At 39.5% G+C, this 16,754-nt stretch overlaps 1 protein-coding gene across 1 annotated transcript in view; it reads left to right on the top strand.

Moving 5' to 3' along the window:
• igsf9bb (immunoglobulin superfamily, member 9Bb) overlaps window positions 1-16,754 on the top strand; it is a 133,397-nt gene that overhangs the window by 59,141 nt on the left and 57,502 nt on the right. The window contains exons 4-5 of the mRNA XM_078266574.1: window positions 5,924-6,075; window positions 12,599-12,716. Of these exons, the coding sequence (XP_078122700.1) occupies window positions 5,924-6,075; window positions 12,599-12,716 (270 nt within the window). The remainder of the gene's footprint in view (window positions 1-5,923; window positions 6,076-12,598; window positions 12,717-16,754) is intronic.

Below are 16,754 nucleotides of genomic sequence, written 5' to 3' on the forward strand. Positions count from 1 at the left end.
AACCAAGATGCCGACGGCCAAACTGCCAAACTCAAGGCTTCAAAACGTCACTGATGCTACATCCACTATTTTTTGTTACTATGATTTTAGCAAATATTCTTCTTCTATTATCGGTATTATTTAAGTTATTGCTGTTGCGAGACATGTGCAGTTTTTACCCACTTTAGAAATTAATTTATGGATGGACAAAGAGGATCATTATAACTAAGTATCCCAGTTTCTGGCTTCTTGGGCCATTACTCTCTCCTTTTATTCTCCTTCTAAAATGATTTAGACTCCCACTGTTTTGCTCGCTCTCCCATCTCTGTGCAGGTCCCAATCCAGCATGAGGTGATTCCAAGGAAGCAAGGTTCATATCTCCCAGGGTTAGTCTTCAACAGCTCCCCCTAAAATAGCTTCAGCACATCCTCCTGCTTGCCATCTCTGTATTCTGCAGCAGAAGTCTGCAGTGCCTCCATGCTGCACAACAGACTTTCTCTCTATCTTACCTCTTTGATGGTGGCTTCCTTTCCCTTTCTTTCCCCCATCTTTTCTCTACTACTTTACCTTTTGCCCTCTTTTTCTCTCTTGTGAACTTTTTGGACTTGCAAACACACACATGCAAACAAAGCACAGGTTGAGGACATTGAGGAAAAAGGGATACAAATGTCATTATGCCCCCTCCTTGTCATGGTCTAAAAACAGATTTGGATTTGACCACTGGCCACTGCTTATCCCATGTGCTGTCAGATTAACAAGCACAGTGTCCAAACCCCTAAGGCAAAAATGATCACCCTCCAAATCTATCAAGTTAAAACACCTACTTTTCTGTAATATAAGATTTTACATACAGCTTTCATAAGAACTTATTTCAGAGTACAATGAACACAGTTAGTCTAAGATATTACAGAATAATAATTAGCCCTTTATTCTTACTGATGCATTGTGCTGGCCTCACTTGAACTTGTTTCATATTTTGGTTGCCTGTTGTGAGTGACTGTGGTGACATGCTAACACGTGTCCAATGCTCTTTTGTGTTTTGTATTGACAAAGAATTGTGTTAAAAATAAATTTATTTATTATTTTTATTTATTAATTTAATTTATTGCAGTTTTCCCGTTTTGTTGCAGGATGTTAGTATCCTCATTTTGTTATAAAGGCTGTATTAGTTAAGTGGGTGACAAAAACAGGGATTTAAGTAGAAAAGTTGCCACTCCTACAAACACAGTATGTCCCTGCAATGCCGTGATTGTGACGTTCGTTCAATGTCGGCCGTTGCAGTGACGTTCCTGCAACAACCCTGGACGCTGCATGCGTCATAAAGTGACGTTGTCACAGCATCTCCAAAAGGTTGGGACAACGTATCGGCGACGTTTCAAATTAAGTGCTGATGACAACACTTACTTTGTAGGTTGCTATAACGTTATATGGTTACAACGTTGGAGCGACGTTCCTGTAACGACTCTGTGTTAGTAGGGGAAGGGGAGGTTTTGTATTTTAATGTCTGGTAAAACAGATGCTCCAGGAGCAGTGCCATAGCCTCGATACTTTATGAGAATTAAATATATGACATTGAAATAGAGAGAATAGCAAGCCACTTATACCTACACTGACATCAATAATGATCACCTTGTTTAGGAGAACAGGTGCCATTTCAAGTCAGTGGTACAAAGGATCTGTTATAATGAAACTTAGGCCACGTCATGAACACATGAGTTCTGCCTGTGTCCTCACAGCAGGGAATAGCCACACTAGCATTGCAGATAGCAACCAACATGTGATGGTCTTCTCCCTTTTAAGCCAGGGGTTTGCAAAGCCTGACAGGGCGACTCCTCAGACAAAACTGAGACAACTATGCCCGCTCAACACCCCGTTGTCATCCCGCCCCCCACCATACCCGCCATGTCCTGCTGTTTGCTATTTACTATTTGCTATCATGCTCTTAGTTTGGGGCCCTCATTTGGGGGCTTTGGGGGATGTGAAAAGCAAGTATAATGTTGCCATGGAGTCAGTGAGCAACTTGAGTTGTGTGTTTTTTATGCCTTTTACGTTTTTGGCAAATTGGCACAATTTAGAGTATGCTGAATTAGTTATTAGCAGTTCCTGCTTTTGATGTAGCCACAGACTTACAGACAACTAATATGAGATTACTTTGATACCCAAGGAAAGTTAAAAACATGATGCTTCTCAGGCAAGTTTTGGAGTTAACTAAGTTTTGGAGTTGCTAACTGACATGGCATATTCATATTCATCTGTTTTGGATATTGCAGGGAGGACATACAGCATACAACAGAGAGCTGTGAGATAAAGAGCTGCAGGATAGCGTACTGTGCTTACTGTGGTTGGTTGAAACCAACACACCTCCAACAGGTCAGCAATGCCTTTTAACTTGCTGTGCTGCGGAAAACACTCCATGCCAGCAGGGCTTGAATAGTGGTTGGTCACAGCTCAGCTCAGCATGAATATTCCCAGCCCTATTAAAACATGACCAAAGGGAATACTACCATCTGCCAATCTAACATAGTAATGTGGCCACCTACAGTGATACAGAGAGATGCTTATTGTGATAGCTGTAACAGTAACAGAAACATCTTTGATTGATATTTGATTCTGTTCTGACACCCAACCAACACTATGCCAGTGCCTGCTGTGAGGCACAGTTAGCATTAACATTTTATGTCACATATGCCACTGCTCAGAGTAGGTCAATGGTGTCCTGACCCCATGATGGTAATCACTGCCATGGTAGATTTATGAATCACATCTCATTACCTGCAGATTTTGCATGACAGGATGCAGTTAAGAATGACTTATGATCACAGTCAACCTGCACACAGTACAGTATTAGCAAGCATGGCAAACTTCCAGATCAGTTGTCTTGCATTTCACTCAACTAAGACAGGCATACCACATAAAACACACCACAATTTTGCATTACTTCTAACAGGTTTCCTGGGAACCATTGGTTTAAATGTATTACACTGTACTGAAATGCACAGTAGAATTAAACCTGCAGATACTTCAAATTTACTTGGAAACGGTAATCAATGACACAATTCAAACAATTTGGTCTGAGTCAAGACTTCTCTGGAAAAAACTCAGGTGATACCCACTATCTGAGAATTGGGTTGTAACTTGCCAAACAAAAGACACTATAGCTTTCACAACATCCATTTTTGCTGTTATGTGTCTTTTAAAATTGAATAACAACATAGCCTCTGAATGCAATGCTTTGGGAAAGCTGGCTATCACTATTGGGAGTCAAAGTGCCCTTGAATGCACCACAGAGTAGAGTTATAAAAATAGTACCTGCTCCCTACTGCAGTTCACATGACGACAATTATGTAACTCTGGCAAATGGTAAAGGTGAATGGTTAAAAATATTGTTCAGTGTATGCAGTTTGTAGTTGCACTAAAATATGAAAACCCACCACCACTGAAAAAGGAAAAGTTTTAAATTACATTTAAAAAATAATCATAATATTACAATAAAAGGTAATTCCAGAAGATATCTGATTGATGATGAGGAAATACCCTGCGTCCCTTAGCAATTTCAAATCATCCAAAAACAAGATGGAAATCCCAACACATTTGCTGTTTTTTAAATATTAAATGAATCAATAGAAAAAAAATGTCGCTAAGAAGTTGCATGGTTGGAGTGCCTTTACTGTCACCATCTCTGTGGCATGGAATTAGCACTATGGTCTGGTTTATGGTTGAAGATGGAATGACATGTTGGCAATTGAGAGGCTACAGGATTACACATGTAAGCAGATCAGCTTCAGTCCTAAGGTGATTAGATTGAGAATATCAAAACAGGAATTATGACTGAACAAAATCGGTATTAAATCACTAAAAATGATATCAACATGTGTGTGCATTGAATGGGATTGGTTCAGGTTACATGGGGGTAGGGTAGTTAGAAAACACAGCTTAAGTATATTTGGTAGGAAGACATGCCAACTGTCTTGCATGATCATCCCTCTTCATAATCTAGAAGGCCTCTGAGCTAAAGATGATTTTGAAAAATGTTTTTACAAAATGCAGCATGCCTGGAAGCACACTTGATTGAAGTGTAAAAGCCCTGACAGGCAAGGTGGAAAAATTGTTCTGCAGTTTATGGGTATTTAGATGTTTTAGACATTATTAGACATTATTATACATAATTTCACAACCTTCTTATTTAATTTTTGCAAACAAAAAAAATGCATTGATTAAAAAATGGTGACATTTGGAATTCAAAAGCAGACAAAAAACTTTTCTAAGAACTCATGTCCGTGAAGGACAAGAACAAGTTCTCCTGTTTATTATTCTGCGGCTGCAGAAAATGTCAGAACTGCTGCTCCATTTGTGACACGATTTTTCAGACAGATGTGGATTCAAACATAAAGTCTTTCATCAGCTGCTTGTGAGTGTGTGTTTTGCATATGCTCTGTTGGTGTACGTGCACTTGCAGCACCAGGGGTAAAAGTCATTCATGTTTATTGCACAGCTCTTCTTCCCATTCAGTTATGTGACAAGCACTCCTCTGCTACCTGACTTTCATCGTCTTATTTCTGTTCTGGTACAACTCTAAAGTTGTGACCCTGAGACATGTGCAGCCAACCAGATAGCAAAGGCAAAGCCAGGCAAATGTTTACACACATGCATTATTGCGTAGTCTCTTGGTAACCTGTTTGACTGGTCGGTCTCCTGCTATTATGTACACCTGGCCTCCAAAGGAGGAATTCTGCAACCATGTAAGAACATACCTTCAAAGACTTTAATGTCAAATGTGCTGGAAGGGGTTCTTTTAACATGTAAATATCAACACTGGTGTTCTCTGGTGCGCCTTAGTACTATACAGAAGGCCTTCCCTTTACGTGTGACTCTGAATGCAACAGGTATCTGTTACATCTGCATTCACTAACTGGAGTGATGATGTCACTGCCAAGCCACAATTACACACGGCAGATCCGCTGGTTGCATTTTGTGCAACCAGCATCAGGAGGGGAAACCCAATGCCCCCCCCCCCCCAGAGATGGTGCCAGTGCTGGTATGTGTAACAAATACATATTTTGTTAACACATTACGTTATGTGGTTACAGCAAGATTTAGCTACCAGTGCAGTTTTGTCTTCATTTGTGGAATATTGCCCAGTGATTAGGAAGCATTGCTCACTCACTGTGCAGTAAGGTTGCAGTGAGCAATCACTGCTTACTGCTCAACAAGAAAAAAACAGGGAGTGCAAGAAAGTACCAAAGGGGTTTGAACTTATGACAAGACTGTGTCATCAAAGCAGATGTATAATTTGTAAAAATGTGCCCACGGAACCAAATAATTAGCCTACTAAATACAGCTGACCTCCTCCACAAAAACGTGTCTTCCGTCATGTAGATGTCATGGGATTGTACAGCGTACGGCCTGGACTGTGTTTGTGTTTGCTTTCCACAGAGTGTAATTGGGCAGTCTTCCTCATGCGTTGGTTAAAGTTCTGCCCTTTTGCTGTGAGTCCCACCTGCACACTCTTGGTACCATATACCAGGGACAAATCTGCATCATCATACACAGAGCAACATAAAATAACTGATTTACCCGATTAAGTATTGGTTTCATTTTTACAGCCAGTATACTATAAGATCATATATTTAGAAAAACATATTCAGTGAATATTGTCCATGGGCTCAGTTAATGTTGGGTAAGCTGAGATCTGCAATGACTGACCAAACATGTATACGCCAAAGGCATCTATGTACTCAAAACGACATTGTTTTAACAAGAGTTATCGTTGTCTGATGGATGTGGTTGGTTGCTGCTAACAGTATGCAACAGTTTATAATGGATCAAAAGAAGTCTGCAGAAAGAACTCTTGTCCTTGTCCTTGTTCTATCTTTGCTTGATCCCTTTTGAAGCATTTTAACATGTCCTTGTGTCTTCTTCTGCTCCCTGTCCTATGACTCTTCAGCCCCCCCCACGTTCACAGATACGCCACCTCAGTATGTAGAGGCCAAGGAGGGGGGTAGCATCACTTTGACCTGCACAGCCTTCGGCAACCCCAAACCCTCGGTCAGCTGGCTGCGGGAAGGCAGCCTCATGGTCAGCAGTGCCAAGTACAAGGTATACGACTGTATAATGTCTTTATGTCTCATCTGAATATTGATCGTGACGCTCCTCTCAGGTTGTGTTCAGACTGACACCAGTGCTGTGTGTAAATAGATAGCTTTCTTATTCATTTTAATGAGACAAATTAGACTTCTGCATCTGGATAGAATTCATTAATACGTCTTATAACAACTTGTTAGAATGACAATATTATCATGAATGGCCAAATTCACTGAACACTCTTCCTTACCACTCTTCTAGGCTTCCTTCTTTACCTCTTTATTATTGTTAAATTCTTGATCTGTCGAGGCAAGTCATGTAAGTCTTATTTATATAGCCCAATTTAAAAAATCACAGATCTGTATAGCCTGCAACACTCTGTCCTTACCCTTACTGTACGTACACACCGCCGCCGACTTGAGCTGCAAAGAAGCTCTGGCCGCCCTGTCAAATTACATGTGTAATGAGAATTTGCATTGTTTGTTGGTCGCCGCTGAACCGCAGCAGAATGCAGGCAGAGCGAGCAGCCGCCACACTACTCTGTTGATCCATGCAGGACTTCACTGTGAGCGGACTGTTTAGAGACCATGTGACTGGCAGGTAACGTTAACTGGTCCCTATATGCAAACAACGTCATATCATAAATGATAGGGAACCCAGCAACGGCGATTATGAGCTTTTCCTCCATTTTCTCAGAACAAATGTTTTGGTAGGAATGGATTTACATCGTATGTTTCTCCGGATTCAGCCAGCGCGAAGGACATCTATATTCCCATCGGTTGCTGGCGTTTGCCGCTGAACCGCGTCATAGCTCATTACCATAAGGTGACCTACTTTCAACTTTCAGATTGACGCTCTGGTCGCTCAAAATGCCCAAAACGTTTGCACCGACAGATTTGCCGCTCCATAATGAAAAACGCTTTAACAGGGAAAAAATAAAAGAGGAGGGATGCCTCGTTCAGGACGGACAGAAATGCATTAAACGTGTGTAGAGAATAGACCAAAATAGCGAAATTACAATATGGGAAATATAAAGATTGTAAACATATATAAAGAAAATGGATACAGGTGGAGGACAGACAACACAAACACACAAGAGGCCAAACTCAAGCACACCATTCACACAGAGGGATCGAGAGAGACAAGGACATCATGCACATTAGGGAGAGAAAGACAAGAGGAGAGGCTGAATGTCCTGGAGAATTTGTGAATCTATTAGTGAGTATGTTCCATGTGGGATTTACTGTAAGTGTAGCATATCAGATGGTGAATAAATTGTCACTGCAGCTGGGATCCCCACACACACACACACACACACACACACACACACACACACACACACACACACACACACATTAGATCAATTATTTAAACTTTGTTCATGGAAGAGCCTATATATCTAACGTAGTGGTCAGCAGCTTTCTCCGAGTCACTAGACTATACTGTTTACTTTTATAGACTGGTGAGCAGCTGTGAAACCTGTAGATCTGCTAACATGAAGATGTGCTCTACACTGACTGACTCATCAATCTGAATGACCATTTAGTGTTAATCGAAAGGCTGCACTCATCTCTTTCAGTAAACAAACTTCTTGTTTTCTGAAAAAACTGTCCCATGTAAAGTGGAAATTGTTGCATCATGCTGTCAGGTGTGGTGGACTTAAAGTTAAAGGGAGGAGAAGGAAAGTCCTTTGAGTCAGTTTTGACTTCAGCTGTGTTTATTTGATATGACGTGCTTACCATAAAAAATGTTTTTTCAAAGTGTCTGCAAAAAATGGCAACATTACGCAACTATGACTACATTATACTAAATTTGTTCATGTCTGTCTTAAAATAATAATATAATGTAAAATCTTTTTTTTTTCCTTTTTAAGTTTAGTGAAACAGCCCAAATGGTACAAAAGGTAGCCTAAATCACAAGCCACACCAAACTACTTGTATCTGTCCAATTAAATAAGAAGTAAAGCCGCCCAACCAATGCAATGTGCTCAGCTCTTCACAAACACCAATTTACAATTTGAAACAAGTTCAATGTTTCCATGACTCTAGGCTCGGCCCTGAAGGCGACATTGTGTCATAAAACCTCCCTCTCCTGGGTGTAGTAAGTACTGGTGAGGTTCTTGTAACGGTAGTCTTCCACAACTCACTTTCCAGCTATACTCCCCATTAGGGTTGGGCATCGAGAACCGATTCCTACTTGGAGTCGTTTCTTTATTGGAATCATTTGGAATCATTTGGAGGATTTGGTTTCAAATCTGATCATGGGTTCCAAATTTAAAATGCGCAACTTTTGGTTTCCGTAGCAGCCAGGTGCTTGTTGTGTTGCAGCCTTGGAGCACAGTAAGCGGCGCTCTAATGTGGCTTTATTTTACGTTGAAAAAGCTGTAAAACTTCAACCCACCATTGGATCAAAATAAAAGTTTCCTCTTATTTGTGAAATAAGCATGTGACCCGTTTCAACTCCACCCCTCAAAGAATCAGAATCAAGAATCGATGAGAACCGGAATCAAAAGGAAGAATTGGAATTGGAATCAGAATAGTTATAATCCAAACAATGCCCAAACCTACTCCCCATTTACCTTCTCCAATACCAGTAGCATGCGTTTTAACCAGACACTGCTCCAAGTGACATCACATTTTAGATTCAACTTTATTGTCATTGTGCAGTGTACAAGTACAAAGACAGCGAAATGCAGTTTGCGTCCAACCAGAAGTGCAAAAAAAAGCAGAAAAGTGCAACGTGATATACAAGTATAGACAGGTGGTGCATAGGCAGGACAAGAAATATATTGTAGTGTTATAAGAGCAGAATAAATATGGCTATGTAATGTGAACAACATGTACAGATATGTGCAATGTAGTAGCAGTGACATTATACTAGTAGTAAGAACAATATAGATATAGATATATGCAGTCTATTAACAGAATATATAATAAGTAAAACAGAATAAATATGGATATTCTGTATGAACCATATAGACAGATATGTACAGTATGTACAGCTATGTCCGCATACAAATGGTACGATATGTCACTTATTAGTCAATTTAGTGACATATCGTACTAACTGTACTGCTCGTTTAAGGAAACTGAGTTCTCTAAACTGTCATCTTTAATAAACTGTTTGACTAGAATCAAACAGTGGTTATGTGACAACTTTCTGCTTCTGAATTCAGATAAAACAGAAACTCTAATTATCGCCCCTGAAAGTCTCAGGAGTTTAGGTGTTGTTTCTGATTCAGCTATGTCGTTGGATCACCACTCTAAATTATTAGTTAGGAACTGTTTCTAAGTTAAGAACACTTGTGACTAAGGATGAAGGATGAAGGATGTCTTTTTACCTGTCTGAGTAAGAATCAGCTTTATCGTCTCCAGGCTATTGAGAACTCTGCTGCAAGACTTTTCATGCACATTAACAAAAGAGCACACATCACGCCTGTTTTAGCTTCACTTCACTGGTTACCAGTCCAGTATAGAATTCAATTTAAAATCCTGATCATTACTTTCAGAGCCTTGCACGGTCAAGTTCCTTCATACATCTCTGATTTGATACAGCTACATACCCCCACCCGTAGTCTGAGATCATTAGGTCAGAGGCTATTAGTGGTTCCACACACTCATTTTAAAACTCGAGGGATCGGTCATTCCAAGCAGTGGTTCCTAGTCTGTGGAATGACTTGCCTCTCCTGCTACGTTGGGTGGATTCTGTCGAATCTTTTAAAAAGCAGCTGAAGACTCTGCTGTTCAAGCAGGCTTTTACTTAGTCGAGGGGCTTTTATGGCTGTTTGTTATGTTTTCTATTTGTATTTCAATTTGCTTGTATTGTGACTATTTGTGTTGTGTTGCATTTTATTGTGAAGCACTTTGTGATTTTTATCTGTGAAAGGTGCTATACAAATAAACCTTACTTAATTACTTACTATGTGTAGTGTGGTAACTTTATGAGAGTAGTAAGAATAAGTGTGTGTGCAGGATGAATAGTATGAAGAGCAGTAGAATATGGCTATGTATAGGTGTAATTACAGTATGTATATCTGTAAATAAATAAATAGAACAGTATGGGTGGGGTAGGGTAGTGAAAATTGTCCGGGGGGGGCTTAGTAGGTTAAATTGTCACCGGGATGCAGAGCACGAGTTCAGTAGGGTGACAGCCGCAGGAAAGAAGCTTCCTCTGAACCTGCTGGTACGGGTGCGGAGAGATTTAATTAAGATTTAATTTCATTCTCAGCCAAAAAGCAAATTAAAAAGCAATATCATTATTTCTGGGATTGTAATAGTAGTTGGATCCCTGCTGTAATGAGCTACAGCAGGTTATTAGTCTGTTGTGAGAATCAAACTATTGTTATTTCCAGTTGGAAGCAGTTTTAGATTTTACTAGAGACCTGTAAATGTTTTCAGAATTGCCTAATCAATGCTCAGGTTTGATGAAATCCATAGATTACTTCAATCAAAAAATGACAAAAGCTTTGGATTATTAATTACCTCCGCCGAGGAGGTTATGTTTTCGGGTCTGTCTGTTTGTTGGTTTGTCAGAGCATTTGTCATTATCTCTATAACTTCCAAAACTCACGTGAAGGCAGAAGGGCTTTCTCTCTCTTTCACACGCAGTGCTCTGTGTGAGAATATAAACAAAGTCAGGTGACTGGGGGCAGAGGGCATCGCTGAGGGGAAAAAATGAATGAACACAAGATTGGATGATATGGCGATTTAATTTGATTTAACTTTACTAATGATGGGCTTATTGTAATGATGCAGCCACAACAGCAAAAAAAAGAAAAAATGAAAGAAAGGTTTATTCAAACGGGCTGTTGCTCGGGAAACAATAGCCCGTACCTGTGCACGTCCTATCATTTAGAGTTCCTTCAGTTCAATAAAGACTGAAAGTAGCCATGTTTCCATCCACACATTTTTATTCGAATTAAGTAATATCAAAAGTAAAAATTACTTGAAACAGAAAAATTCGATTGAATTCATGAATATCGACACAAATATGTTATACGTTCGATCTCATTGGATGTTCTCTTAATCGGTAAGCGGCTTATGTGATAAACACAGATGGAAACGTTATTTGCCGAATAAATAATGAATTAAGTTTTAGGTCATTTTATGGTTGCAACCCGCCATAAAACGAAGAAGAAGAAGAAGTCTTAGGTCATTTCTGCTTTCTTTGCAGACATGGCGAGTGCCAACAAAGACAAGGACACGAGAGACTCTTTAAATTTAATTTACGAGCCAAATATAACGGCTACTTTATATAGTTGTCGTCTGGCATTTACGTGCATCTGCATCATCATCGTGATGTTCATAGCTTCAATAGCAACATGAATCAATACAAAATCTACATCAGCATTTCATCCTCTCAAAGAAATAGCAAGAATTAGAAGTCTCATGTTAAGACAAGATTTGGAGAAATGCATTCATGTCTTCATCTCCAGCAGGGTGGATTATTGTAAAAGACCCTTAGACAACTTCAGCACATTGAGAACACTGCTCCTAAAGTTCAAAACGGTACCAGTACCATTGAGCATAGTCCTCCTGTCCATAAATCTTCCCACTGCCTTCTGGTTAGTTACAGAACTGATTTGAAAGTGCTGCTGCAGGTTTAATAAATCAGCTAACAACCTCAGGCCAACATGCAGTTCTGCCTAGAGAATATAAACACAACAGTTCCCTCAGATGATTTAGAAGCAATGAGCTGGTAGTAACAAGCTGCTTTTAGCTACCATTCAGCACACAGATGGAACCCACTTCATGATCATCTTACGTAATTGCACAACTTTTTTTGTGCCTGTGATGATTGGTTTCTCTACTGCACTTTGACTTTCTTTTGTCAAATTTGGGACGTCATAATACTGCACTGTAACAGCACTATTTCTAGTCTATTGTATAAATATAATCCTTTTCTTGCCCAAAGTTATTATATGCTTTGATCTTATAAGTGTATTCCCTGCACTCTCTCATGGTCCATCTCCCATCTATCGTGATGTTTTATTATATTGTAAATATATTGTATAATCAAATTTCTTAGTTTAACTTTTAAAAACTTTCTTTGGACTTAGAGCTGCAAAGATTAAACGATTAATGTAGTTGTCAAATGAATTCCTAAATTAATCACTAACTAGTCTTTTTTTATGAAAACATTTTTTTATTTGATTCCAGCTTCTAAAATGTGAATATTTTCTAGTATATTTTTTCCTCCGTGACAGTAAACTGAATATATTTGACTTGTGGACAAAACAAGACATTTGAGGCACTCAAATGACACTGACACTTATCCACATTTTTCACCATTTTCTGACATTTTAGAGACCAAACAACTAATAGATTAAGAAAATAATCGACAATGAAAATAATCGTTAGTTGCAGCCCTTAACGCGCACGTGTATGTCTGTGTGGGTGTGGGTGTGTGTGTCTGTGTGTGTGTGGGGTGTGTGTGTGTGTGTGTGTTATATGTGTAAACGCATGTGGCCCGTTGTCACTGACGGTCCACCTTAAAAGTAGACTTTTAATAGTTACAATGTTTGCGTGTGTGTGTTCAGGTGTCTGATGGGAGTTTGACAGTGCGATCCATCACCCGGGAGGATCGTGGGGCCTACACATGTCGAGCCTTCAGCCCCCAGGGAGAGGTCATTCACACCACACGGCTGCTAGTACAAGGTAGGTACATGGGTATGTGTTGCTGTGTCCTTAGAAGTGCAAAGTATGTTTTACATGTTCTTATGGCACACAATTCTTTTGATTAAGAAATGTTTGGATTAAGACCATGAAAACATTTGATTGGACTTTTGCGGATAACGTTTTTTAATTTCCATCATTCCATGTGTTCGTAACAACTTTGATTGAATTCTTCTGATGGACATTTTTTAGATGTAGCTCCACTCTGCGCTCAGGAAATCGTTTTTCTTTGCTCTAACTTTACTGTTGACACTGAGTCTGTGGTAGCTGCCACGGTTTAATGTACAGTCATGTACCTGCACATTATAGATAAAGTACAGCTAGTTTTTTGGAGGTTGGGAATGTGATACTAAGGAGTAATGCTTTGAGAGATGCATTAATATTTTAGTGGAATAATGCTGTTGTGCCTATTTAGGAAATTTTTATTTGTTTTTTTCTTTTATGTGATTTTTACTTTAATTTAATATGATACACTGTTTTTGTTATTTTCTTATTCCTATGACCATATTTTTTATAATTTTTCATACCTGACAATATTATTATTAGTATTCAAAAATGGAGCAACAAGCTGAAAACCAGTTGCTTTTTAGAGGTGAATTTGTGTACCGTACTTGTACTTGCATTTCCAAAACGTTTAGCCAGCTAGAGAAGCCTTCCACTGAGAAACAGTAGCTACTAGCAGTAATAACGCCACACAGTTAGCTCGTCAAACAAGTAACGTTAGCATGTACATACAGCAGTACAGTATACAGGCAATACTTTACTTATAACAGTTTTCTCTCTGAAAAATGACCAATAACAACATGATGCATTTTCCAAAGCCAACACTGCAACTCTAACAGCTGTAACCAAATCATACACTGAAACTAAGCACACATCCCTCTGACCCTAATTTATGATAGAGCCTGATAAACTATCTTTGCAAAACTTCCCACCACCTTATTTAACAGGATGCTGAAATAGATGTATGCCCTCTGAGCTAACAGAGAGGTTTGCCTCTTGGGATATTGAACTGTGCATTGCTTTTCGATTTGTGCAGTTTATGGTACAAAATCGTCTCATGTTGATCTTCTCATAAGCTCTTAGTCATCCTGGGTTGCATTGAAAATGATGCCATTGCTCGGAAACCGTAACGGCCAATCTCATGAACTCCCCTCATCATAAAATGCAGCCGAAAGACTAATGAGCAGTGAGGACAGTACAGAGTGGCTTTGCTAAGGGAAACTCTTCTGGATGTGCAGCGTTGCAAGTCAGAGCCACAACACTCCAAATGTAATATACTGTACAGAATAACAGAACTACAGAAAGGCAGTGTCTAGTTTTGAGATGAGTTTACATTTACATGTAAATTATGACCAGCTGACGAACACACCAACATTGCTGGTCCTTGAGCCATGCCTTTATTATCGCTAACAATAAAGATAAACAGTTTTAAGTGAAACTGTAACATTTTTTCTGAGATTGAAATGTGTTAAAGCTAAATGTATCTCTTCCCTGCTGGTGTAAAAACGTCACAACCTTTGTGATATCAGCTAGCTGATCCATTAAGGGTGCTATCACACCCATGTGGACCCAGCAGGCTGAGGAGAATTTAAATAGTTAATGATGGTATGTTTAGGGGTGGGATTGGTCTACACTGAAATTAGTTTGGAGACGACTAACTGCTGCATTTTACAACAGGAACATTTAAGACTAAATGGAGCTTAGCAATTGCATTCATACATTTGCACAGTTTATTATTCATAGAGGCCTACAGAGAAAAAAGAGTCAGAGGATGAGAGAGCATTTTGCCTGCAGCTCTAAATGAAACGTCAGCTTCTGTAACTATAACAATCTGTTTGTATCAATCCACGCTTTACCACAAAATCAAGACACATTTAGCAAATAAATCATTTATTGTCTAGAATGTGCCACATCATGCACACACCAGTGCTGAAACTCAATATTTTTTTTCTCTCCAGAAATTGAAAGTAAACACAGTATCAAATGTGTCTGTGCAGCAACCATAGATTTGATACGCCTCACCGAAGAGGATAAATGATAAAGCAGCAAACATGGCATTCCAGGTCATCTCATTTAAAGATGGCTGCCACAGATGAACACAGCTGAGTGGTCATGACCTCATCTGAACTGAGGGAATTGGGGCTCCATCTCTAACTGAAACATTTTCACTGAGTTTTCACCAGATTGACTTGTATCATTCTTGTGGAAATTTAACAAAGTAGCAAAGACCTGCTCACTTCATAATGAATGCCAGTTAGATACCAGAAAAAGGACTATGCAAGACTGGACTATGAGACATAAAGCTAGCTGAAAGCCATATAATGCACTGCTAAACCAGAGAATTTCTCTGAATGATACTTCCTATGTCAAACATCACTTCACTGGGATGTTTGAGCTTCACCAATGCACAACATTTTCATATGTCCTAAACATGTCTGGAGGTCAGTCCACCACTTTGGTCCAGTGTGACAACTGGCAGTTGGATCGGTATGACATTTTGAACAGACATTTGTGTTCCCCAGAGGATGAGTCCTTTGGTGATCACATCGGTGATCCTGATTTTCCATTTAGTGTGACCAGCCGTTTAAAGTTTATCCTGTGAACTATCTCAACATCCATCAGATGGATTGGCACCAAATTTTGTACAGACATGTACATGTAATTTATTGTCATTCTTTATGCTACACGAGAAAACTGTGGTTTATATGTTGGTTGTCAGTTGCTGTCATTCGTCAGAGAACAGACAGTGAACATGTTCACAGAGATCCCATGTTTCCTTTAGTGACTGAGCCCAAAGCTATGGCTGAGGCCAGATTCTTGTTTGACCCGTCCTGTATAATTTACGGGACAGACGGATTAATAGAGGCCCTCCTGGAAAGCCACTGAGCAGCAGATCAGCTAAGACTACAGCGCCAACAAATCTCCAGCACTCAGCTGGTTCCAAATAGGGCGGGATAGCGCGCGCACACACACGCCTGGCAGTCGTCCTAACTGGAGGAGGAAATGCTGGATGCATTTGTTGGAACTATGCTGTAAAGCATTGGTTCCCAAACCAGGGTTACACGATGTGACTTAGGGGGTATGTCTAAAAAAGAAATCATGTAAGGGTGTAAGGGTGGGGGGGGTACATAGCTGCAGAAGTCTGAAGGGGTACGGGACTGTAAAAAGTTTGGGAAACACTGCTGTAAAGGATAAAGCACACTCTCCAAGAGAACTCTGCATTTGCTATAGATTATGGTTAAAAAAAAACCTAGCAGAAAGTGGGTGTTGTTATGAAAGATTTTAATCCCTTGATGAATAGTAAGTAGATCATACTGTATAGCAAAGTACGATACCACAGTGAAGCATGTCATTGAATGTATTTTGTATTCATTCAGTATTAAATAATATTTTATCAAACAAGCGATCATGTTGACTCATATTGCTGGAATTTTGTATTTTTTTATAATGTCGGAGTCCTTCTTTTAACCTTAACAACACCTACTTTATAACCATCTGTTACTGTCATCCCCCCCTCCCTCTTTCCCTCTTTCACTTTATTGATCTAACTTTTGTAAAAAAAATAAAATAAAAACTGACTGCATCCTCAGCTGGTTAAACTGCTGACTCCTCAGCCTTGAACTCAGAGCGCACTGCAGCCATGTCTTTATTGCATCAATCTCTTCATTACTAATTATCTCTAGACTGGTGGCGCTACTCCTACCTTTTAACCCTTGCCAATAGTCTTGAGCACACACTTTAAAATCTCTCCATACTTAGTTTCAACCCTCAGTTGCCTCTTCGTACTCTTCCAGCCAGTTGAGGAGCTGAGAGAAAGATCTCTTTGATACTGGCTCCCTCTCCAGCAGAGTCTCACTGAGATTTAGTTGGGCCATCTACCTGTCCATCTCTTCATCCTTCCTTGGCTTTACATGTATCTGTCCAAATTCTGTATTACAGTTGGACTTTTAAGTTTATGCCACTGTTCCTGTTATGTAGAAATTATTTATATATTTAGTTTGAAAGAATAAAATCCAC

Source organism: Sander vitreus, chromosome 13 (assembly GCF_031162955.1).
Source record: "Sander vitreus isolate 19-12246 chromosome 13, sanVit1, whole genome shotgun sequence".
Lineage (NCBI taxonomy): Eukaryota > Metazoa > Chordata > Actinopteri > Perciformes > Percidae > Sander > Sander vitreus.